This window comes from Salmo trutta, chromosome 2, assembly GCF_901001165.1.
Source record: "Salmo trutta chromosome 2, fSalTru1.1, whole genome shotgun sequence".
Taxonomy (NCBI): Eukaryota; Metazoa; Chordata; class Actinopteri; order Salmoniformes; family Salmonidae; genus Salmo; species Salmo trutta.
The window spans coordinates 37993209-38020038 of NC_042958.1; the positions used below are offsets into that span (position 1 = coordinate 37993209).

Below are 26830 nucleotides of genomic sequence, written 5' to 3' on the forward strand. Positions count from 1 at the left end.
AGATTGCTAGAAGATGTATGTCTTTCATTCTAGCTGGAGACGGCTCGGCAGACTTTTTTAGCAACTTGACAAGTAGCCTAGTTAATATAAGTGGAAAAAGTACCCGGCTGAAAATGTGTCTGTAATTGGCTGAATAGCCGACAACTGGCGCTAGTGGAAAACATTGCATTCTCTACTGTCACCTCATATGGTCATGGGTGCACCTCAGCCACGCTCAAGGTCCTAAACGATATCTTACCCACCATCGATAAGAAACAGTACTGTGCAGCCGTATTCATTGACTTGGCCAAGGCTTTCGACTCTGTCAATCACCACATCCTCATCGGCAGACTCAACAGCCTTGGTTTCTCAAATGATTGCCTCGACTGGTTCACCAACTACTTCTCCGACAGAGTTCAGTGTGTCAAATCTGAGGGCCTGTTGTCCGGGCCTCTGGCAGACTCTATGGGGGTGCCACAGGGTTCAATTCTTGGGCCGACTCTCTTCTCTGTATACATCAATGATGTCGCTCTTGCTGCTGGTGAGTCTCTGATCCACCTCTACGCAGACGACACCATTCTGTATACTTCTGGCCCTTCTTTGGACACTGTGTTAACAACCCTCCAGACAAGCTTCAATGCCATACAACTCTCCTTCCGTGGCCTCCAACTGCTCTTAAATACAAGTAAAACTAAATGCATGCTCTTCAACCGTTCGCTACCTGCACCTGCCCGCCCGTCCAGCATCACTACTCTGGACGGTTCTGAATATGTGGACAACTACGAATACCTAGGTGTCTGGTCAGACTGTAAACTCTCCTTTCAGACTCACATAAAACATCTCCAATCCAAAGTAAAATCTAGAATTGGCTTTCTATTTCGCAACAAAGCATCCTTCACTCATGCTGCCAAACATACCCTCGTAAAACTGACCATCTTACCGATCCTCGACTTCGGCGATGTCATTTACAAAATAGCCCCAACACCCTATTCAACAAATTGGATGCAGTCTATCACAGTGCCATCTGTTTTGTCAACCAAAGCCCCATATACTACCCACCACTGCAACATGTACTCTCTCGTTGGCTGGCCCTCGCTTCATACTCGTCGCCAAATCCACTGGCTCCAGGTCATCTACAAGACCCTGCTAGGTAAAGTCCCGCCTTATCTCTGCTCGCTGGTCACCATAGCTGCACCCACCCGTAGCACGCGTTCCAGCAGGTATATCTCACTTGTCACCCCCAAAGCCAATTCCTCCTTTGGCCGCCTCTCCTTCCAGTTCTCTGCTGCCAATGACTGGAACGAACTACAAAAACCTCTGAAACTGGAAACACTTATCTCCCTCACTAACTTTAAGCACCAGCTGTCAGAGCAGCTCACAGATCACTGCACCTGTACATAGCCCATCTATAAATAGCCCAAACAACTACCCCTTCCCCTCCTGTATTTATTTATTTTGCTCCTTTGCACTCATCTACTGTCAAATTTACCATTCCAGTGTTTTAATTGCTATATTGTATTTACTTCGTCATCATGGCCTATTTATTGCCTTTACCTCCCTTATCTCACCTCATTTGCTCACATTGTATATAGACTTATTTTTCTACTGTATGTTTGTTTTACTCCATGTGTAACTCTGTGTTGTTATATGTGTCGAACTGCTTTGCTTTATCTTGGCCAGGTCGCAGTTGTAAATGAGAACTTGTTCTCAACTGGCCTACCTGGTTAAATAAAAGGTGAAAAAAAAATAAAAAATACATTTGATCTCAAATCCAAAATTCTAAAGTATATAGCCACTTTTTAAATGTTATTTTTGTGGTGTTATTTGCATATTGCATTCTGATTGGCCATATGCTAATGAGGGCCTGTGGGAATGTAGGTGTTCATGAGGAAAGAATATCTCTCTCATATGGCTTGTAATGTGTAGCAATATCATGTTAGCAATAAATGTGCCTTCATAAAGATACACCGTTAGTAGTTATTTTACTCACGCACAGACACGTTTAATTGCAAGACAATTTTCACTGTCCAAATACATATGGAGGGGAGTGTATATAGGGAATAGGGTGCCATTTGGTACGCATGCATACAAACATGCATGTTTCTGCCACCACACAAAGTGAGTAATTTATAAGAAAATTATCTAATAAAGGTAAATGAATCAATAATCCATTATTAATTAGATACTGTTCACCTACTGTTTGTGTGTGCATAGGTTATCTACTTTTGGGGTGGAGGTGTGTGCGTAAGCGGAGAGAGAGGATAAAATGAACTTGTTTGTTAATGTTGGGCAGAACGTTCTCTGAATAAACTGTACAGACCTTTTGCAGAAAGCTGAGTCCTTGCCTAATTATTAACCCATTGTCTTACAAACCTTGGGAATAAGTCAAGGCTTATTGATTGTTAATTATTATCATGGGGATAAGATAATTCCCTTGACAGTAACAAAACTGACAAATGTTTAGCGATAGAAAAGGTGAATGTTTTGCAACTCGAGTGAGAACTTTGAAAGGGATGCTGCACTTGCATAAATCTAGTCCCTTGCAAGCATGTTGTCATAACCAAATTCAAAAGACATTCCATTGCAAAGTTTCACTTGAACTGAGTGTTAATGAAGACAGTTTAAAAAAAATATTCTCCTCCTCACCCATTTCCACCAGCTCAGAGTCGGTCATGGAGTCCCTGAGGGTGTGTCCGGCGTGGTGGGAGAGGGGTGCTGCTAGGCGTACAGCTAGGGGTTCAGAGTGCTGGGAGGAGCTGATGGGCCACTGCAGGTTGTCAGCCAGCTTGGCTCTCTCCTCCCGGGCCGTGGGATCGTCCCACACGATCTGCTCACTCTGAGGCGGCTCTGTGTTCAGGTCCACGGCTGCCTGACGAGACATCCTGAGTAACACCAGAGGGAGATGCAGAGAGAGTTAAGCCCTATTCACACTCTAAAAGATACAATGTACATGGTAATAGCAATTACACACATTTCATCTTGTAATTGTACATCAAACATGGTGATCATAAACAATGACACTGTATATGACATGAGTTTTATCATATGGACATGTTTAGTGCACATTTGGACTTTGGCTTGTGTTTGGCTTGCTTGTATGACATCAATGCGGTATTTACTATAATCCTCAACATCTCATTTTCAAAATACATAGAGTCCTCTTATTGTACAGCATTTCCCTCACTCAGACATTTATTTTCAAAAAGAACAGGAGGGATGGGGCAACTTCTTGTGGCGCGAGGTGCTGAAGTTCAGAACGGCTGAAGCGCAGAGCTGACGTCATGTGTAGCATGTTACTGTACCACCACAACCTTCCAATTTAGCCGCTTATCCATGTCCAAATATGCAATTTTCAACCCGAGTATGAGTGTAAAGGGTTAATCATATACACTGGTAACTCCAAAAATAATGGAAACACTTGAGTAAAAGAGGGATACAAAGTATATTGAAAGAAGGTGCTTCCACACAGTTGTGGTTCCTGAGTTAATTAAGCAATTAACATCCCATTTTGCTTAAGGTCCTGTATAAAAATGCTGGGCAAGCCATTATTTTGGCTACCATGGCTGTGCCCCCATAGGATGACAATACCCCCATCGACAGGACACGAGTGGTCACTGGTTTGATGATCATGAAAACGATATAAACCATATGCCATGGCTGTCTCAGTCACCAGATCTCAACCCAATTGAACACTTATGGGAGATTCTGGAGCAGCGCCTGATACAGCGTTTTACACCATCAAATTATGGAATTTCTTGTGGATTTTGCATCCCTCCAATAGAGTTCCAGACACTTGTAGAGTCTATGCCAAAGTTCAATGAAGCTGTTCTGGCTCATGGTGGCCCAACGCCCTATTAAGATACTACGTTGGCGTTTCCTTTATTTTGGCAGTTAACATATATATTATATTACATAGAAGTGCACATTTAAATGTACAACATTTTATATGTATTATTATAATGACCTACGTCGTCACATATGCATTATTTGACTTGAGGACCAGCAGTAGATAGTTTTTTGTTTTGTTTTGTCGGGAGGGGGACTCGGACCCACACTTACCTTACGCAAAATATTTACTCATACCACCTCAATGGAGGACGCCATCTGGCAGTGATAGCTGTGGAGGATAAACTACTAAGACCATGAGCCTCTTTTTTTAATACGATAAACAAATATAAACTTATATTTTGTGTTGGCTGTCAAAGTCGCATACATTTTTTTTTTTTTTAATTGACGCCATTAACACATTTTCTTAGTTTGACCCCCTGAACCATCCATAGTTTGACCCCCTGAACCATCCATAGTTTGACCCCCTGAACCATCCATAATTCAAGCCCTGGCAGCCACTTTAATAGCTACCTACTTGCATGATTGAATGATGGAGAAAGGGCTTTTAAATGGCCAAATCAATTTCAAATCACTCCCAGATGCGTCTCTGAATAAAACCATAGTAATTTGCATCTACTGCAAGGATGAATTTGTTGATCACCGAAGTACATCGAGTCTTTGTTATAATTTACAAGCGAAACATACTGTTGACATCGGCAATACAAGTAACGTTACTAGTAGCAATGCAGGACATCTTCAGCAGGCTAAGATATAAGTGTGCGCGCAGGAGGCCTATGGATAAGTAAACAAGCAGCAAGCTAACACAAGCAATAGCCAAGTGGATAGCTACAACATGCAGGCCAGTGCACATTGTGGATAACAAAGTGGAGGAAGAAGACCCCGCTTCGTCCTCATTACAAGAATACACGCGCTGTATGAAAGCGAGAGGGCTCACGGGAGACCACTGGACTTCGGTCAGTAACCACAACTAACTTCTACTTTGTGGTTACTGCGCACCACATTGATGAAAACTGGAAACTGCATGCACACGCTCTGGCCGTAATGAAGACAGAAAAGAGGCACTATGCTGAAACGTGCGCCGAGTATTATGGATCTAGCAAAGCACTGGAACATTGAAAACAAAGTTACCACAGTTTGCACAGACAGTGCACATGATTGCAGCAGCGAGACATCTGCCTTTTGAACACCTGCCCTGCACTGCGTATTGTCTAAGGTCCATCACAGTGTCCCTACAGAACAGCGGGTTTGACAATGCCCTAGCCAAATGGCCATTTCAAACACAGCCCACCAAACGCTAGAGCTCGGACAGCAAGTTGCAAATGGGCTAAAGGAGGAGTCGCACAAAATGTCAAAACAAGATGGAATTCCACTCTGGAAATAGTAAAGCGTGTCCACGGAAATGAACAACTACTGAGAAATGCTCTAGCCCAACAGAAAACAAACATCACCATGCCAACCACAGCTAAACTGGAGAAAATGCAGAAGCTGGAGGCACTACTGGAGCCTTTACACTAATACTCTCACTATTAGTGTTATAATAACATTGTGTGTGTGTGTGTGTGTGTGTGCGAGAGAGAGCGAGTGTGTAAAGTGTGTGTGTGTGAGAGAGAGCGTAAAGTGTGTGAGAGAGAGAGTATGTAAAGTGTGAGTGTGAGAGATAGTGTGTATAACAAGTCTCAAAATTGACTGAAGTGATTTTTAATTATCTTTCCCTGCAGGTACTTCTGAGAGGAGAGAAGTACATTTCCTGCTCAGTGGTGTTGCCTGCTTTGTGTCATCTTCTTGGGGTGATAGAGAGCTCAGATGATAACCCTTCCTACATGGTAAGATTCAAGCTGACATTCACAACAGACCTGGAGAAACGCATGGAAAACACCAACCTCACATGGATGAAAACCTAAAGATCCTTCCCAGACCTGAGAGGGGTGCGGTGTGGGCTTCGGTCAATAACTTTCTGAAGGAAGAGAGGCCTGCACAGCAACAGAGTCAGAGCCACCAAAGAAGGAAGCTACCCTCTTGTTGAGTTCTTCTGAGTCTTACTCTGATGAAGAAGAAGAGTCCATTGAGAAATGTGTGGAGCATTACAAAGCCCAGCATCAACATGGAGGACTGTCCACTACAGTCGTAGTCACAGCATGCAGGGGCACACACCAGGCTGGCCTGCATTGCACGAAGGTACCTGGCAATGCCTGCTACATCAGTACCTTGTGAGAAGTTGTTTTCAATCTCTGTGCATATCGTACAAAAAGAAAAGAGCAGCTTTACCATCTGAAAATGTCAACAGGCTTGTGTCTTTGCAACTGACTCAGTGAAAAGAAATAGGAGGACGACTGAAGTGTATGATCACAGGTTTATGTTCTGTGGAATTCATGACATTGTTGGACAAGTTTATGCTCTTTGCATCCATAGAGCCAGTTAGTTATTTTTTTCTTATAGCCAGCCATCCAATCAGTAATTGGGAGAACAATCATTTGGAATGGCTGAAGCTTTGAGTGAGTGAGTGAGTGAGTGAGTGAGTGAGTGAGTGAGTGAGTGAGTGAGTGAGAGAGAGAGAGAGAGAGAGAATGAATGGATGAGGCAGCATTAGTAGGCCGATTTGGGAGCATGAATACGTTCCAGGACTTGTGTATTGTATTAACTTGTTTATGGCGAATAAGCCATTAAAAACATTTCAGTCCTTACATGTCTATAACTCAAGACTGCTTTTGAAATATATATATATTTTTTAAATTTGAGCAAATAAAAAAAATACTGATTGATCGTGATTTACTACAGAATTGAATGCGGTTAATCACAATTATTTTAATTGTTTTCACAGCACTAATTTTGTATAAATGGTCCTAAATCTTTTTCCGTAAAAGCACATGGATGTGCGTGAAACGGATAAGCAAAAACAAAGACTTTTGATAAGATGCAAAAAAAACTTTCCCTTCCAATTTTGTCCATTAGCTAACAGCTAGCATGGCAAAAGCTAACAGCTAGCATTGTTTTCTAAACTATTTAAACCTGTGGTCTAAGCAAGAGTTTGTAAGTATGGACCTGGAATGTTTTAATTCAATGCACTTGAGCTAAGGCACAGTAGGGCAGATCAGTGGAACATCCGTGTATAAGAGCCCACCTCCCCTCTCTGTATTGTCCTGGCCCTGCTCTGTGTCAGTCTCTCCTTCACTGATGCGGTGGGAAGTAGTGGCGTCTTCCACTGCATTGTCTTCAGACTGAGGGAGAGAGGGTGAGAGAGGTTGTTTGACCTACAGTTCAAGTCGGAAGTTTACATAAAGCTTACTCAAATACATTTAAACTCAGTTTTTCACAATTCCTGACATTTAATCCCAGCAAAAAATCCCTGTTTTAGGTCAGTTAGGATCACCACTTTATTTTAAGAATTCGAAATGTCAGAATAATAGTAGAGAGAATGACTTATTTCAGCTTTTATTTCTTTCATCACATTCCCAGTGGGTCAGAAGTTTACATACACTCAATTAGTATTTGGAAGCATTGCCTTTAAATTGTTTAACTTGGGTCAAACGTTTCGTGTAGCCTTCCACAAGAAGTTGGGTGAATTTTGGCCCATTCCTCCTGACATAGCTGGTGTAACTGAGTCAGGTTGGTAGGCCTCATTGCTCGCACACGCTTTTTCGGTTCTGCCCACAAATTTCCTATAGGATTGAGGTCAGGGCTTTGTGATCGCCACTCCAATACCTTGACTTTGTTGTCCTTAAGCCATTTTGCCACAACTTTGGAAGTATGCTTGGGGTCATTTTCCATTTGGAAGACCCATTTGCGACCAAGCTTTAACTTCCTGACTGATGTCTTGAGATGTTGCGTCAATATATTCACATATTTTTCATCCCTCATGATGCCATCTATTTTGTGAAGTGCACCAGTCCCTGCTGCAGATAAGCACCCTCACAACATGATGCTGCCACCCCCGTGCTTCACGGTTGGGGTGGTGTTCTTCGGCTTGCAAGCCTCCCCCTTTTTCCTCCAAACAATACGGTTATTTTTTTATTTTTTTTATTTCACCTTTATTTAACCAGGTAGGCAAGTTGAGAACAAGTTCTCATTTACAATTGCGACCTGGCCAAGATAAAGCAAAGCAGTTCGACACATACAACAACAGAGTTACACATGGAGTAAAACAAACATACAGTCAATAATACAGTAGAAAAATAACTCTATATACAATGCGAGCAAATTAGGTGAATTATTATAGGTCATTATGGCCAAACAGTTCTATTTTTGTTTCATCAGACAAGAGGACATTTCTCCAAAAAGTACAATCTTTGTCCACATGTGCAGTTGCAAACCGTAGTCTGGCTTTTAGAGCAGTGGCTTCTTCCTTGCTGAGCGGCCTTTCAGGTTATGTCGATATAGGACACGTTTTACTGTGGATATAGATACTTTTGCACCCGTTTCCTCCAGCATCTTCACAACGTCTTTTGCTGTTGTTCTGGGATTGATTTACACCTTTTGCACCAAAGTACGTTCATCTCTAGGAAACAGAACGCATCTCCTTCCTGAGCAGTATGACGGCTGCGTGGTCCCATGGTGTTTATACTTGCGTACTATTGTTTGTACAGATGATCGTGGTACCTTCAGGCGTTTGGAAATTGCTCCCAAGGATGAACCAGAGGTCTTGGCTGATTTCTTTTGATTTTCCTGTGATGTCAAGCAAAGAGATACTGAGTTTGAAGGTAGGCCTTGAAATGCATCCACAGGTACACCTCCAATTAACTCAAATGTTGTCAATTAGCCTATCAGAAGTTTCTGAAGCCATGACATCATTTTCAGGAATTTTCCAAGCTGTTTAAAGGCACAATCAACTTAGTGAATGTAAACTTCTGACCCACTGAAATTGTGATTATAAGTGAAATAAATCTGTCTGTAAACAATTGGAAAAATTACTTGTGTCATGCACAAAGTAGATGTCCTAACCGACTTGCCAAAACTATAGTTTGTTAACAAGAAATTTGTGAAGTGGTTGAAAAACGAGTTTTAATGACTCCAACCTAAGTGTATGTAAACTTCCCACTTCAACTGTATATCTTAAACAACCATTCTTGTACATAATAACAAATATTTTTTGGGAGATGGAGAACAACCAAGTGGGCCAATGCATGCTGAAGCAGTTTTCTTTACATTTAAAAAAAAATTATGGTTATAATGTGTGGCGTTTTATGTGACAGTCCTCCTCAATGCACCATTTTCATTTGAGCAGATCTAGGGATGAACTGTTTATTCTCAGGACAAACATACCTTGTTCTTTTGGGCCTCAGTGAGGTCTCCAAGTTGTGAGGTACGGGTGGCAGGGGTAGACCTCTGGCTACGGTCAGGAGGCACCTGGCTGAGGTTCAGGCTTATTTTGGGGTTGTAGGTGAATGGGTAGAGAGACTCAGACACGTGCCTCTGATCCTCAGCACACTGGAGAGACAACAGAAAAGATTCACTATCAGCACACACACTTACACAAACTACCGCAACACTGTTGTCACTGTGTTCAGTCTGATAAGAATGGAGCCTGCCTGTCGTTTACTTTATGTAGTACGTGTGTGTACTGACACATGTACCCTTCTGTACATGTCCCATAACTATGTGTGTGTATGCGTGTACTGGAAACCATCCGTACCGCCTGCAGCCAGTGCTGGGACACCACATGCACCCCTCTCTCCTTCACAGCCCTGTACTCCCGCGTGTTGTCCCCCACACGACCCTGATAGATGTAGTGAGTCACCGTGTCGTCACACGACCACCTAGAACACACACACATAGTATTGGATTATAGAGGGACATGCATCATTAAATGGCAAGTGCTGTTACTGGCATTCGTAACATTCTAGACATAGTTGAGAGCTAGATGTATTGTTGAGTACCTGAAGTCAGCTCCTAGTGAGGCAGCGATGGCGTTGAGCTCTCCCTGCTTCTTGCTCAGTTTCTTACTCACGCAGATCATCACGCCAGCCAGGGGAGCAGCCTCCTGCTCCTCCACCTACAAGCACGCTCACAAACATACATCACTATCAGATAAGAAACTGTTAATGGGCTAGTGAGTGCATGTACTTGGCTGTGAAGGCTGTAGTGTGGGGGTGTGTATTGTACTGTACTCAAATTGGATTTGTCACATGATTTGTAAACAACAGGTGTAGACCAACAGTGAAATGCTTACTTAAGGGACCTTCCCAACAATGCAGAGAGAAAAAATATACTAATAATAACAAGGAATAAATACATAATGAGTAACAATAACTTGGCTACTGAATTGATGTGCAGGGGTACATATATGTAGGGATAAAGTGACTATGCAACAGTATAGAAAAGAACACGGTAACTGTACCTCTATGTGTGTCTCCTTGCAAAGCTGGGGGCTAGCTGTGAGAGCCTGGAGGTCAGGGGTGTGGCTGTGGGTGCTGTTGGCCAGGGCCACCTTCAGGTTCCTCCCGATGACCTCTGACAGCGGGGTCGTGGCCTGACCGTACTGAGTCCTGCCCCCTGGCGTGTCCAACGCCGCTAACGCATCCTGGAATGTCATATACAAACACATACTTTCAAAGTGTGTTATAATATAATGCTCAACACTATTCAGTCAATTAGTATTTTTGCACCCCATTTCCTATAAATTGCACTACATTCTCTCGAAATACAGACAAGTGAGTTTAACCTTGACGTTGAAGGTGGGTCTGAAGAGCTGGTCTCGGCAAAGGAAGCGGGAGGGAGTGTCCAACTGCAGCGCTGGGGAGTCTTTCTGCCCCCTTGCTTTCCTGCCCCCCTCCTGGCCTCTCAGGGTGGTACAGTCCTTCTCTGGCAGGCCTTGTTCCAGCACGGAGCGGAACACCTTACTCTGGAAGCGGCCCATGTCCAGGGGGGGGACTGCCGCCCCCCTCTGGGGGCCCAGCAAGGGAATCACTGGGGACTTGATACGGGACAGGGGGGGGAGCATGGAATGCTTCTGGGGGCCCCCCACAAAACTCTCCTCTTCTCTCTCTAAGGAAATAAACTGATTCAGATTATATCTATCACATACAATAGAGCATACTCTGTTTGTACAAAACTCATCCTCTCTCAAACAAAATGTTGAGGTTTCAACAGCCTAACAAAAACTATTGCTTAAATGTTATTCATCCCCCACTGCTGTTGCAAGTTTTGAAAAATGAAAATATGGTTTTCAATTAAATGAATTGCAAGGCAGACTGACCTGGAGAAGGAGGCAAGTCCACCAGGAAGTGCCCCTCCTCTGCCCTCCGGCCCGTCCTGGCAGACTCCAGCACCCAGCGCAGGGTGACGGCAGGCAGCCCCCACTTCTGGGCCGCCTGGTACTTGGTGCCCTCGGGGCTCTGCAGCACTAGGTGGGTACTGGCCAGCATGCCGGTCCTTTGGTTGACCATGCGCACAAAGTAGTCCTGGACACTGTAGGGAGGATGGATAGATGGAAAGGAAAGGAGCAAAGGTGGTAAGATGAAAGTATGCACAAATACGCCACAGTGCTTTCGGAAAGTATTCAGATCCCTTGACTTTTGACATTTTGTTATATTACAGCCTTATTCTAAAATGTATTAAATAAATTACAAAAAACACAGCAATCTACACACACAAACCCATAATGGCAAAGCAAAAACAAGTTTTTAGAAATGTATTATACATTTTTTGCAAATGTATTATAAATAAACTCAAAATCTTTATTTACAGTATTCAGACCCTTTGCTATGAGACTCGAAACTGAGCTCAGGTGAATCCTGTTTCCATTGATCATCATTGAGATGTTTCTACAACTTGATTGTAGAAGTTCCACAGTTCACCTGTGGTAAATTCAATTGATTGGACATGATTTGGAAAGCCACACACCTGTCAATTTAAGGTCCCACAGTTGACAGTGCATGTCAGAGCAATAACCAAACCATGAGGTCGAAGGAATTGTCTGTAGAGGTCTGAGACAGGATTGTGTCGAGGCACAGATCTGGGGAAGGGTACCAAAACATTTCTGCAGCATTGAAGGTCCCCAAGAACACAGTGGCCTCCATCACTCTTAAATGGAAGAAGTTTAGAACCCCCAAGCCAAACTGAGCAACCTGGGGAGAAGGGCTTTGGTCAGGTAGGTGACCAAGAACCCGATGGTAACTCTGACAGAGCTCCGGAGTTCCTCTGTGGAGTTAGGAGAAACTTCCAGAAGGACAACCATCTCTGCAGCACTCCACCAATCAGGCCTTTATGGTAGAGTGGTCAGACGGAAGCCACTGCTCAGTAAAAGGCAGATGACAGCCCGCTTGGAGTTTGCAAAGCTGTCAAGGCAATAGGTGGCTACTTTGAAGAATCTAAATTTTTTAAACACTTTTTGGTTACTACATGATTCCATATGTGGTATTTCATAGTTGTGATGTCTTCACTATTATTCTACAATGTATAAAACAGTTCAAATTAAGAAAAACCCTTGAATTAGTAGGTGTGTCCAAACTTTTGACTTGTACTATCCATCTATCTATCTATCTATCTATCTATCTATCTATCTATCTATCTATCTATCTATCTATCTATCTATCTATCTATCTATCTATCTATCTGTGTGTGTGCTTCCCTCTGTGTCACGGCTAAGAAAGTAGCATCCAGCTGTCATGTTGAATATGGATTAATTGGCGGTTGCTGTTGCCATGGTGACAACAATGACCAAGGGCTGACCATTAGCTGGCTAGCTAATCATCTTGGCCAACTGTGGATTGAAACACTCATCTTATTTACTGTTAATTGGCCACTGCAAACCACTTTGCTAGCTAACGCAATGCTGTCTCCAAAACTGCAAGGTGTCTCTAGCAATATTTACTTTTTGACGTTCTATGACCTCGCCACTTTCCAAGCGTATTGTGTCATCATGAGCACCTTTTCTACAACAGGGCTTCTTCATTTCCCAAAAAATCAAATGCCTGTACACAGGCATATAAAGTGACTGTACATCTTGTTGCCTCTAAAGCTCATTTGACAGCTAGGTTATTGCGTTATTGAATATTAAGTTTGCCCTGAAAATCCCTAATTTGCCCGATAGCCTGGGAGTACACTGTTACGTGCCATGCCGTCGGGGGTACGCCAAATAAAATGTGATTCACATTTTTTTTTTTAATAATATTGGTTTTTTTTGCACCTGTGTAGCCTCGTTTCACTGCCAAAAATAAAATTAAACCATTTAGTGTTCAGCGAAATAACAACACAATGTCAAATACAGGTAGCCTAGTCAAATAATTAACATCCATTCACATTAACCATTAGTCTCTCACGGGAAACCTTCACTCTTGCGCAGACGTTTAGAAACATGAAAAAAAAGAGAGCGAGAAAAGACGACTTTCAAGTAGTGAGCCATGTATAAAAGCAACAGATATCATTAATAAGAAGGGGCTAGAAGCGTCTTATATGGTGAGCTATCGAGTGGCTAGGACAGGCAAGCTCCATACTATTGTGGAGGACTTAATTCTTCCTGCTGCCGCGGATATGGCTGGGAAAATGCTGGGGGAAAATGCCCAAAAACGATACAGACAATGCCTTCATCAAACAACACTGTTTCACGACGCATCAGTGACATGGCAGGAGATGTTTTTAAACAATTGCTGCTTCGCATACAAGCCAGTGAATTATATGCGTTACAGCTGGATGAGTCAACAGACGTGGCGGGCCTGGCACAGCTCCTGGTATAGGTCCGTTACGTTTATGGGGGGGTCAATTAAGGAAGACATCCTCTTGTGCAAACCACTGGGAACCAGGACAACATGAGAGGATATTTTTAAAGTACTGGACAGCTTTGTGACATCAAATGAACTTTGGTGGTCAAGATGTGTTGGTATCTGTACTGATGACACAAAAGCCATGACAGGGAGACATAGTGGAGTGGTAAAGGGCATACAAGCAGTTGCTCCCGGCGCCACATGGGTACACTGCACCATCCACCGAGAGGCTCTTGCTGCTAAGAGAATGCCTGACAGCTTGAAAGACGTTTTGGGAAACTACAGTGAAAATGGTTAACTTTGTTAAATCAAGGCCCCTGAACTTTTGGGTATTTTCTGCATTATGCAATGATATGGGCAGCGACCATGTAAAGCTTTTACAACATACAGAAGTGTGCTGGTTATCAAGGGGCAAAGTATTGACTTTTTTTTTATTTTTTATTGAGAGACGAGCTTAAAGTTCTTTACTGACCATAATTTTCACTTGTCTGACCTCTTGCATGATGACGAGTTTCTCACACGACTGGCCTCTCTGGGTGATGTTTTTTCTCACCTGAATGATCTGAATCTAGGATTACAGGGACTCTCCTCAACTATATTCAATGTGCGGGACAAAATTGAGGCTATGATTAAGAAGTTGGAGCTCTTCTCTGTCTGCATTAACAAGGACAACACACGTCTTTCCATCATTGTATGATTTTTTGTGTGCAAATGAACTCAAGCTTACGGACAATGTCAAATGTCATATAGCGAAGCACCTGAGTGCACCTGAGCACCTGGGTACGCCATTACGCAGGTACATTCCCAAAAAGGATGGCACAAACAACTGGATTCGTTATCCCTTGCATGCCCTGCCTCCAGTCCACTTACCGATATCTGAACAAGAGAGCCTCATCGAAATTGCAACAAGGGGTTCTGTGAAAATATAATTTCAATCAGAAGCCACTGCCAGATTTCTGGATTGGGCTGCGCTCAGAGTATCCTGATGCCCTTTGCAACCACATACCTATGTGAGATTGGATTCTCGGCCCTCACTAGCATGAAAACTAAATAGAGGCACAGACTGTGTGTGGAAAATTATTTAAGATTGAAACTCCAATACAACCCAACATTGCAGAGTTACAGTCGTATGAAAAAGTTTGGGCACCCCTCTGAGGCTGCATAATAATTTACTCTGTCGTCACAGAAAATGATCACAGTGGCATGCCATTCATTTTCTAATAAAAGCTAAGTACTGGGGTATTGTCCAGACAGATTTTTAGTGTAGCAATATTAAGTTGTATGAAATTAAATCAGATGTGAAAAATAGGCTATGCAAAAATTTGGGCACCCTTGTCATTCTGTTGATTTGAATACCTGTAACTACTTAGCACTGATTAATTGGTACACACAATTGGTTTGGTGAGCTCATTAAGCCTTGAACTTCATAGACAAGTGCATCCAATCATGAGAAAAAGTATTTAAGGTGGCCAATTGCAAGTTGTTGTTCTCTTTGGCTCTCCTCTGAAGAGTGGCAACGTGGGGGCCTCAAAACAACTCTCAAATGACCTGAAAACAAAGATTGTTCAACATTATGGTTTAGAGGAAGGCTACAAAAATCTATCGCAGAGATTTAAGCTGTCAGTGTCCACTGTGAGGAACATAGTGAGGAAATGGAAGACCACAGGCACAGTTCTTGTTAAGGCCAGAAGTGGCAGGCCAAGTAAAATATCGGAGAGGCAAAGGCGAAGGATGGTGAGAATGGTCAAAAACAGCCCACAGACCACCTCCAAAGACCTACAACATCATCTTGCTGCAGATGGTGTCACTGTGCATCGTTCAACAATTCAGCGCACTTTGCACAAGGAGAAGCTGTATGGGAGAGTGATGCGGAAGAAGCCTTTTCTGCACACACGCCACAAACAGAGTTGCTTGAGGTATGCAAACGCACATTTGGACAAGCCAGCTTCATTTTGGAATAAGGTGCTGTGGACTGATGAAACAAAGATTGAGTTATTTGGTCATAACAAGGGACGTTATGCATGGCGGCAAAAGAACACAGCGTTCCAAGAAAAACACTTGCTACCCACAGTAAAATTTGGTGGGGGTTCCATCATGCTGTGGGGCTGTGTGGCCAGTGCCGGTACTGGGAATCTTGTTAAAGTTGAGGGTCGCATGGATTCCACTCAATATCAGTAGATTCTTGGGAATAATGTTGAAGAATCAGTCACAAAGTTGAAGTTACGCCGGGGCTGGATATTTCAACAAGACAACAACCCAAAACACTGCTCAAAATCTACCCGGGCATTTATGCAGAGGAACAAGTACAATGTTCTGGAATGGCCATCCCAGTCCCCAGACCTGAATATCATTGAGAATCTGTGGGATGATTTGAAGCGGGCTGTCCACGCTCGGCAACCATCAAACCTAACTGAACTGGAGATGTTTTGTAAGGAGGAATGGTCCAAAATACCTTCATCCAGAATCCAGACACTCATTAGAGGCTATAGGAAGCGTCTAGAGGCTGTTATTTTAGCAAAAGGAGGCTCTACTAAATATTGATGTGATTTTTCTATTGGGGTGCCCAAATTTATGCACCTGTCTAATTTTGTTTTGATGCATATTGCACATTCTCTGTTAATCCAATAAACCTCATTTCACTACTGAGATATTACTGTGTCCATCAGTTATTTGATAGATCAAAATGAAATTGCTGATCCAAACACCCAATTATTTATAAATGGAAATCATGGAAATTGTCAGGGGTGCCCAAACTTTTTCATACGACTGTATGTGCATCCTTTCAAGCACACCCTTCTCATTAACCTGTGGTGAGTTATTCACAATTTTCGATTAATAAATAAGGTTCTATATGTAAGATGGTTAAATAAAAAGAGCAAAATTATTGATTATTATTATATTATTATTTGTGCCCTGGTCCTATAAGAGCTCTTTGTCACTTCCCACGAGCCGGGTTGTGACAAAAACTCACCCTCATTCTTATGTTTAATAAATGTATTGTATTGTGTGTGGCAGACTTACAATGATGGCCAAAAAACAACATTTGATAGTGCACTGACACTGGTGCTAGAGGGCTGCTAGAGGCAGCTAGAGGTTGAATGTTTGAAGAGGTATAAAAAGTTTGGAAACCACTGGCCTAGAGTATGCAATAGCCCCTTTTCCACTACAGAGCCAACTGGGCCTGTTGGTGCCAGGGATAACTTCTTACATTTACATTTCTTACATTAACTTTTAACATGTCTGTAAAATTGAGTTGATAGCACCCATTAGTTGACACAACACCATACCTTAGCTGTCAAATGAGCTCAGATATTAATTTGTCTTAATAAAATCCACTAAACAAATGTCCCCATGAAGGTGTGTTCAGTCCCCCTTTTGATGTATAAACAAGCTTTGTGTGTGTACATGTATGTGAATATGCAAATTAGGTTCTTAGAAAGCATGAATTCTTGCAAAGTCCCCAGTATGGAGGGTGGGGATTTGTGTTCAAGGTCCAATGAAGTAGTTTTTATCTTAATATCAAATCATTTCTGGGTAACAAAATGACCTTACTGTTATTGTTTTCAATAAAAATTGTCAAAAGTAAACACAAATAGCTTATTAGCAAAGGGCAATTTCTCAAGCAAGAATTTTGCTAGGAGTGTCTGGAAGTGGTCTGAGTTGGGAGAGTGGGGAAAGGAAAACTGAACATTTGCTGTTATTGGCAGAGAGGTTTGGAACTCTTATTGGTCTATTAACACATTTCCTGCATGGTGATGTCATCATGGAAGGTCAAAACCATCCCACACAACAGGCTGAAATGTTATTTTAGCTCTTACACTAAAAGGGCATTACCATCATATTCACAATATTATTCCAACCTTATAGTGTGGAAATATATTGTATATGAAACAAGAAAATCACATTTCACTGCACTGGGCCTTTAACAAACCACAGTTGAACATGCCTGATTTTTCCTCAAAATTTCTGGGACTTCTGGAAAGTGGCATTCCCACAACGCATGTCCTTGACATGTCCCCATCAAGTCTTTTTTACAAGTGTGTGTGTGTGTGTGTGTGTGTGTGTGTGTGTGCATGCGGTAGCAAGGTGGTTACCTGGCTCCCAGGTGTTTGGCTAGCTCTTACCACAGACTCCCTCTCTGCCCCAGTAAACTGGCTGACTGAGAGGACACAGTCTCTGAGCGGGGGGCAGCCCTCTATCACTGGCACAGGGCTGAAAAGGGCATGGGAGCCCAGCTCTAACATACACTGCTGCTCCACACACATTGCCTACACAAAGACACAATAACACATTGATTAATGCTCACACAATATGGCTTAATGAAGACTCGCACACCTGGCCTAAAGAACCTATTAATACCACACCAGAAACAGACAACCAAAAACATGAAGCCATAATGTTCGTAAAAATCGCCTCTTACCAGCCAGGTATCAGTGACCACCTCAACCACAGTGGCCTCCACCTCACAGCCAAACAGGGGCACCACAGCGTAGTCAACCACCACCCGCGTGTGCCCCACCAGCACCTTCCCACAGTTCTCCGTCACCAGCATGGAATGCTGGGCCTCCACCTCAGCCCCGAAGCCCAACAGGAGGAAGCGTTTTCCCGCAAACAGGCCCGCCTCGCTGGCCTCCTGCAGGGTGGTGTCAGCACTGGCCCCATCCCCGTCTGCAGTAGTAGTGCTGCAGCGCTCTGGCGCTGCAGCACTCTGCCTTCTGTGGCTGTTACTGTCAGCTGGAGGAGGCATCTCCACTGGGGTTGGAGGTGAAAAATGGCGTATAGAGAGAGGAAGTTACGAGGAGATTATGGTGTAATATGATACCTGGGGGTGCAGGTTCTGTGACTTTCAGTCAAGCTAACAATATGTAGTGTATGTCAACAAGAGAAATTGTACAGTGATGATACAACATTGGGCAATGTGAATATGTTAATATTCTTTGCAATTGGCTCTAAAACGCCAAAAGAACGCCAATGAGGCGGGAAATGAGTGTTACGCGACTTTTGAGTTGTGGTCTTGCTGCTACACTGAGTATACACAGAGGAGCTCCTCCCTTACCCACTCTCTGGTCATCATCCATGTACTGAGATAGCATGTCCTTCTCGGCCTTCCTGTGTCGGAGGGTAGCAGGGGGGGCGGCTGAGGAGGTGGAAGAGGGGTGGGAGGCGGAGGTGCGGGGGGCAGGCATGGCCATAGCTGCAGGGGCGGGAGGCAGACAGGCCAGGTGATGACAGGCCAGGTGATGGTAGTCCCCCTCAGGGAGCAGGCTGCCTCTGGAGAAGCTGTCCAGCAGCCACTGCACCGTCACCACATGAGGCCTGGAGGAGATATCAGAAAGATGGGATCACACACGGGCACAAGTTAGTCTTCATAAATTATTTTCTAGGTTTACGGATTTCCTAACTACAGGGTTTGGGTCCAATATTGCATTTCTCCATCAATATAAGTACTTGAATGAATAACGGTTTAATGACAAAGCCTAATGACAACTTTTTTAACCGACTTTGAGAGTCTACTTGTAATGAAAAGCGCTATATAAAATAAATATATCATAATTATTAACCTAAGCGTAATACAGCCATTGCCATATCCATAGTGTATGTGTCTAATAGCAGCCAGTGGTCTTGTATGTGTGCTGTTGTGACAGCTGTATGGTCCTGACTGACCTGTGTGTGGCTTTGGCCAGGAAGGTTTTGGTGTCTTCGTCTTGGTCTCCCATGACCACGTGGGTGAGGTCCTCGCTGGGCTGATTTAAGAGCAGGCCCCCGGCTATGTTGACCAGCCGACGCAGCTTCTCCAGCCGCTTCCCTGGCAGCCCACACAGGTACAGCTACAGGGGAAGACGGGAAATTTAACTTGTGTTTTCTAAAACCCAAAGACGCTTCACAATAAGCAACCATATGTCATGTCTGTAAGTGAACTGAACTTCTGGTTAACACATTTCTATAAGAGCAATCATGTGTCTCTCTTGCAACTGAAGGCCTCAGTGAGGAAAGTAGCCTGTAGTTAATCTGTAGAGTGGCTCAGAATAAATAGGTTATTTAAGATAATTATTGTATTGTCTAATAGAGAATTATAGGATCTATATCGAGTGGCTCATATTAAGATGAAGTGTTAAGAGGAACTTCTACTGACCTTGCAGCCGTCCAGGAGGTCGTCTGTGGGGCAGACTGTGATGTCCAGAGCATCAATGGGATCTGGAGTGTCCAGACGGCTGACCGTGGCATTGGTCATCGCCGTGTCATCCACGGTCATGCTGGTGTTCACAGAAATGTGACTCAACCCCAACAGAAACTCTGAAGGAAGACAATATCAACAACCTTGATATTTCAACCTGCGTGTCCTGATCGCGTCTGGTATGGGGGGACAAAAATCAACATGCGTGCCATGGCGGACGCGCACACGGTCTGGTCAGCATGTAAGAGTCATGAACTTCTGAATTAACGCTGAAAACCGTAACAATAAACCTTGAGCCTGGCGCCTCACCCTCTTTCTTCTTGCTGGTGGGGATGGAGGTATAGAGGCTCTCATCCTGGCAGAAGCCCTTCTCGATGCTGTCAAACAGCCAGTGCAGAGATACACAGAAGACATTCCACTTCTGTGCATACTCATACTTTTGACCTGCAAACACAGACATAGAGAAGGATAAGTGAAAGTGATGGAAACTGGGTGGCAATAAGGGAGATCCAGAAACTCTTTAAGACCTACATTTGTTACATGAAAGGGCATCAGAAGGACAGGGCTGAAGCATATTTTCATGAAAATGTAATAGACTGTCCTTAATTCTTTTTGCATTTTTGATGCATGGCTAAAGCTGGATATATCACTTATTATTTCTTTTGTATTTGCGGTGTGCGCCGACCTAAGTTGACTGAAAACACATTCTCATTTACAGCAACGACCTGGGGAATAGTTAAGGCGGGGGGAGCGAATGAGCCAATTGGAAGCTGGGGATGATTAGGTGACCATGATGGTATGAGGGACAGATAACTAAGTTGGACAATAAAGGTATGTTAAGTTTGACCAACCAGAGGGCTTGCTGACAATGAGGTGGGTGCACTCGTTCATCTTGAGCTGCCCTGTGTAGCTGGCACCGTGCTGCTGGCAGAGCCTCTGTACCTCCTTACGCTCCACTTTGGAGAGGCCTGTGACACAGACGGTGCAGCCGCGGAGCACAGGGCACACATAGTCCTCTATAGGCAGGTCAGTGTGTCTGAACAGGCTGTGGGGGAAGGAGAGACAGGGATAGAGGGATGAAGAGATGGGTTTCATTCATGGCAGTTAACATGTCTAAAATACAAGTACAGCTTGCTACATAGAGCATCTACACAGAGTGTACAAAATATAAGGAACATGCTCTTTCCAGGACATACCAGGACCAGGTGAAAGCTATGATTCCTTATTGATGTTACCAGTTAAATCCACTTCAATCAGTGTAGAACTTCTGCACAGGCACACTAATAACAGAGTGAGAGCACCATAATAACAGCAGTATAGGAATAGTTAAAACATGAAGCTATGATCCCTTATGGATGTTAAATCCACTTCAATCAGTGTAGATGAAGGGGAGGAAACAGGGTAAAGAATGATTTTTAATCATCAAGACAATTGAGACATGGATTGTGTATGCGTGCCATTCAGAGGGTGAGTGGGCAAGACAAAAGATTGAAGTGCCTTTGAATAGGGTATGGTAGTAGGAACCAGGTGCACTGGTTTGAGTGTGTCAAGAACTGCAATGCTGCAGCATGGATTCAACAAGGTGTCGAAAGCGTTCCACAGAGATGCTGGCCCATGTTGACTCCAATGCTTGGCTGAATTGGCTGAATGTCCTTTGGGTCGTTGATCATTCATAATACTATTGGGTGGGGAAAATGACAAACTCTTATGAACATGCGCTGTATAAGCCTTAAACCTGTACATTTCCATCATGTAAGAAGCTAGTGTTTTTTCACTCTGATCTTTGTGTCACTTAGTGACGTGGCCAAAGACAAAGGGCCGTCTTTAAGAGTGACCAGTTTGAGTCCATCCTGTTCTTTTCGTATCTTTCAAGGGCACAGCTGTGTGGAGATAAGAGGCTAGCTTGAGCAGCAGCTAGACAGTAACAAAACTGGCGTTATCACTTGATTGTACACTATGTTCCCATCATGATGTCACACACACCTGCTAAACTGCCTCATAGACAAAGGTTATAAAAGCTGAGACCCAACTCTTGTTTGTTGGGCTCTTAACTCCGCACCTTTTGAGTGATTGTTAACCGCTCCAGAATTGCAATTATTATAATAAAAGGTTGTTGTTTGAAGAACCTACAGTCTCTCCTCCTTACTGGTTAGAACTTCCACGACAATACACACAGGAAACTGTTGAACGTGAAAAAAAACCTACTGGAACCTACTACCATACCCTTATCTTTTGTCTTGCCCACTCACCCCATCAATGGCATAAATACACAATCCATGTCTCAATTGTGTCAAGGCTTAGAAATCCTTCTTAACCTGTCTCCTCCCCTTCATCTACACTGATTGAAGTGGATTTAACATCCATAAGGGATCATAACAATGAATCCAGGTGAAAGCTAAGTTCATGTTTTAAGTATCCCTATACTTCTGTTATTACAGTGCTCTCACTCTGTTATTAGTGTGCCTGTGCAGAAGTTCCCCTCTCTGTTGGACTGGGCATGAGTATAGATTCGGCGAAGTAAACCTTGTTATACTGAAACTTACCGTAATTTCCGGACTATTTAAGCGCACCTGAATATAAGCCGCACCCACTGAATTAAAAAAAATATATATTATTTTGAACATAAATAAGCCGCACGTCTATAAGCCGCAGGTGCCTACCGGTACATTGAAACAAATTAACTTTACACAGGCTTTATTGAAACACGGCTTGTAACAAAAAAAATATATAGGCTTTAACGAAACACGGCTTGTAACAAAAAATAAAAAAATAGCAGTAAGCTTTAGTTGTCTTTTTGCACTGAGTCAATTCCTCACGCTGCTGTTTCCAACGTCTTATCATCGACTCATTAAGACCAAGCTCCCGTGCAGCAGCTCTATTTCCTTTTCCAACAGCCAGATCAATCGCCTTCAACTTGAAAGCTGCATCATATGCATTTCTCCGTGTCTTTGCCATGATGAGGGTGACAAAATGACTACTGTAATCAGAATGATGGGAAGTTTGAGAGCGCTCGATTTAATCTAAACAGTAAACAAAAAAGTTGTGACCTTAACCCGTTCGGCAATTTCATTGGTCTAATGAAAGCTTCATGCCGCCAAAAAACTGAGTACGTCACAGAATGTGTTTTTAAAAAAAAATAAAATAATTGAAAGCGGGAAAAATCCATATATTATATCATTGTTTAAGCCGTGAGGTTCAAAGCTGGGAAAAAAGTTGCGGCTTATAGTCCGGAATTTACGGTAGTCGTCGTATCATTTGGAGTTAACATTGGTAGCAGAGGATGGCTAATAACTACAATGTGCCACCTCGCGTTGACGAGGTAGTATGAAAGTTGGAAAAATGGACTTGAAATCTGGACACGGGTTACCAATCTGGACGAGAACACTCAAGCACACTGTTAGTGTCGCTCGAAGAGAGGGTGATACAGCACTGTAAATATCTGCGGAGGATTTGAACAGGGCTGACGGTATGGAAACTGATCAGAGCACTGGATTCTGTGTTTGTTAAAGAAGAGAAACACGGTGCCTACAAGGCATATTCAAACTTTGACAGAGTTACTAGAGACATTTTGGTTGCAATGACTGACAACATAGTTGATTTTGAACAGAGGTACAATAGGATGTGCAAGTACGACATGGTTCTCCAGGATGCAGTGTTAGCTTTCAAGTTGTTAGATACTGCCCGTCTGGATGGTACGGTGAAACAGCTGGCATAGACTGCTGGTACTGTGCTGAGTTTTACGTCAATAAAGTGACGAGGTATACTACACTGAGCAGCAGAGAAAATGTGCCAACCAGTCACATTCTCAAGACAACCAGACAAGGGTGCCATTGCCTGGCACAAATCCACTGGCCAGGTATGGAAGGAGATCAAAACTGGTCAAAGCACTTAACATTGGGTTAAAGATTTACATAATTAAAACAAACAAGTTAAACTGAGGAAAATGTAAGCACAGAGATAGAGCATTGTGTCATTACACTGTTTTCAAACGAATCTGCTTCCGAGATCTTTATAGTTGGATGCTTAAGATCTGTTCAAATCCAAAAACGAATCAAATTTTATTTGTCACATGCCCCGAATAAATCAGGTGAAGAACCTTATCGTAAAATGCTTACTTACAAGCACTTAACCGACAATGCAGTTCAAGAAATAGAGTTAGGTTTATTTAGTAAAAAAAAATAACTACATAACAATAATGAGGCTATATACGGGGGTACTGGTACCGAGCCAATGTGCTGGGGTATAGGTTAGTCGAGATAATTTGTAAAGTAAATATGCATAGATAATAAACAGCAGTGTAAAAACAAAAGGGGGGGAGGGACGACAACGACATGGCGCTCCGGTACCGCTTGACGTGCGGTAGCAGAGAGAACAGTCTATGACTTGAGTCTGACAATTATTTGGGCCTTCCTGACACCGTCTACTATATAGGTCCTGGATGTCAGGAAGCTTGGCCCCAGTGATGTACTGGGCCGAACGCACTACCCTCTGTAGCGCCTTACGGTCAGAAGCCGAGCAGTTGCCATACCAGGCGGTGATGCAACCGGTCAAAATGCTCTCGATGGTGCAGCTGTAGAACTTTGAGGATCTGAGGACCAATGCAACATCTTTTCAGTCTCCTGAGGAGGAGAAGGTGTTGTAGTGCCCTCTTGCTTGGCCACACAGTCGTGGGTGAACAGCAAGTACAGGAGGGGACTGAGCACGCATCCCTGAGGCCCCCCCCCCGTGTTGAGGATCAGCGTGGCAGATGTGTTCTTGCCTACCCTTACCACCTGGGGGCGGCCCGTCAGGAAGCCAAGGATATAGTTGCAGAGGGAGGTGTTTAGTCCAAGGGTCCTTAGCTTAGTGATGAGCTTTGTGGGCACTATGATGTTGAACGCTGACCCTTAGTGAATTAACAGCATTCTCAGATAGGTGTTCCTTTTGTCCAGGTGGGAAAGGGCAGTGTGAAGTATGATTGAGATGGCATCATCTGTGGATCTGGTAAGATTGTGTATTTATGGATCTGATTGATGCTGCGTGTACACGTACAGTGTGTGGTGCAAAAATGGCACAATGGACAATGGAGGAGAATTCAATAATAATTAAACAAGAGAAATGGCAGAGAAATTCAACATGGAAGTAAAGACCTGCTACATACAATCCATGGAGCAATGGGCTTCTGGATAGACATAATCAAACACACAAAGAGATCATGCTCAAAGTCAAGCAACACAATGAATGTGGCTGGAAAACAGCCCTAGATTGGGCGCGGATGGCAAAGAACTCAATGCACAATGTTCATGGCTACAGCCCATACCAGCTAATGTTTGGGTAGAACCCTAATCTTCCCTCTGTACTTGTTGACATGCCACCAGCACCAGCACTTTTTGAAAATCTTCCTCTGATTTGTCATCCAAAAGGGTCCCAGCTATAACATGTAGTGTCGTTTTGTTAGATAAAATCCTTCTTTACATCCCAAAAAGTCAGTTTAGTAGGCACCATCGATTTGAGTAATCCACTCGTTCAACATGCAGAGAAAGGAATCCAAAAATCTACCCCTAAACTTTGTTTCAACAAGTCAAAATAGGTTTCTATTTACTCCTCAGATACCCTAAAATGTAATCAAACTATAATATTTCTTCAGGAAAGAAGTATGTTCAATAGAAAACTGATTTTACATTTACATTTTAGTCATTTAGCAGACGCTCTTATCCAGAGCGACTTACAGTAGTGAATACATACATTTAATTTTTCATTTCATACATTTTTTTTTGTACTGTATTTTAACAGGTGTGTAATGTCTTAATGGTGCGCGCAAGCACAAATTTCCAAGACTGTGTCCTTCTACTAAAACTGTCATTTGTTATTCATTATTGAAGTTACAAGCCTGAAACCTTGAACCGACTGCTGACACCCTGTGGAAGCCATAGGAACTGCATCCAGGGAGCTAATTTTCAATATGGCCTCTCTCTTTCTCTTGCTTTCTAAGAGGATGTTCTCTCAAAAAGAAATAATTTCCGGTTGGTTTCTCTTTGGATTTTCTCCTACCATATCTATTGTGTTATATTCTCCTACATTATTTTAACATTTATACAAACTGCAAAGTGTTTTCTTTCCAATGGTACCAATTATATGCATATCCTGGCTTCAGGGCCTGAGTAACAGGCAGTTTACTTTGGGCATGTCATTCAGGCAGGAAGTGGAGAAAAAAAGGGGCCTAGCCCTAAGAAGTTTTAAAGAATCCTTAACTGGAATAGTGCCAAAAGCCCATCTAGTGGTTAAGAGGTTTTGAGGTTGAGGAGCTGGCTACTAAAGAAATCCCAAAAGATTCACCGACATGCGCGTCATAGTCATTCAGATTGCTGCTGACAGTGATCTGCCAGAATTTTTTTTACTTCATTCCATGGACATCAAATCTGCATAACTGCAGGTTACAGAGCTGTCAAGGGACATTCACATCCAACCTCCGCCTGAAGCTAAGGGCGAAGGAACACTGTAGAACCTAAGAAAGTGTGTATGGCCTCACAGATGCATCACTCTACTGGTACAACAAAGTCAAGGCAACAATGCTGAGTACAGGTGGCAAAATGTCACAAGTGGATCCTGCCGTCTTCTATTGGCTTGATCAAGACTGCAATGTGACTGGAGTACTTGCCTGTCATGTTGATGACTTCATCTTTCTGGCAACTCTGTTCTCAGAGCTTACCACTGTTGAGGCAAAACAGCACATTGTACCTATAATGTGTCACTGACAACTACTCCCTTGTTGATACTGTCAAGTCAACCAAGACTGTCACAGAGAAAAGACTTCGTCTTGAGGTTAGCAGCATCAAGGAACTTATTCAGGCTCAGAGAATCCAGCGGATTCTGTGGTCGGCCACAAAAGAACCGCAAGCTGACTGACAAAAGAAATGAGCATTCGCACTTGTGCTCCTAAAGGCACTCAGTAATGGTGCCATTGTCACATGACCCATTTGTAATGGGGACTTGAATAATACTTGGATATTTAATTATTTGTTGATGTTTTATTTGTCTTTAAAGAAAAGTGGGAGATTGTTAAGTTCATGTTTAAAGTATCCCTATACTTCTGTTATTACGGTGCTCTGTTGGACCGGTCCTGAGAGTAATGGCAACTATCTACTGTGGAAAT

At 43.1% G+C, this 26830-nt stretch overlaps 1 protein-coding gene across 1 annotated transcript in view; it reads right to left on the minus strand.

The window, feature by feature from the left end:
- The window catches only part of LOC115163057 (DNA topoisomerase 2-binding protein 1-A-like), a 53820-nt gene that overhangs the window by 14228 nt on the left and 12762 nt on the right, over positions 1-26830 (minus strand). The window contains 18 exon segments of the mRNA XM_029714653.1: positions 2626-2861; positions 5745-5782; positions 5869-5988; positions 6906-7043; positions 9085-9249; positions 9455-9578; positions 9699-9814; positions 10160-10342; positions 10484-10806; positions 11018-11229; positions 17618-17643; positions 17645-17791; positions 17944-18275; positions 18580-18839; positions 19188-19351; positions 19657-19817; positions 20008-20142; positions 20550-20743. Of these exon segments, the coding sequence (XP_029570513.1) occupies positions 2626-2861; positions 5745-5782; positions 5869-5988; positions 6906-7043; positions 9085-9249; positions 9455-9578; positions 9699-9814; positions 10160-10342; positions 10484-10806; positions 11018-11229; positions 17618-17643; positions 17645-17791; positions 17944-18275; positions 18580-18839; positions 19188-19351; positions 19657-19817; positions 20008-20142; positions 20550-20743 (3074 nt within the window).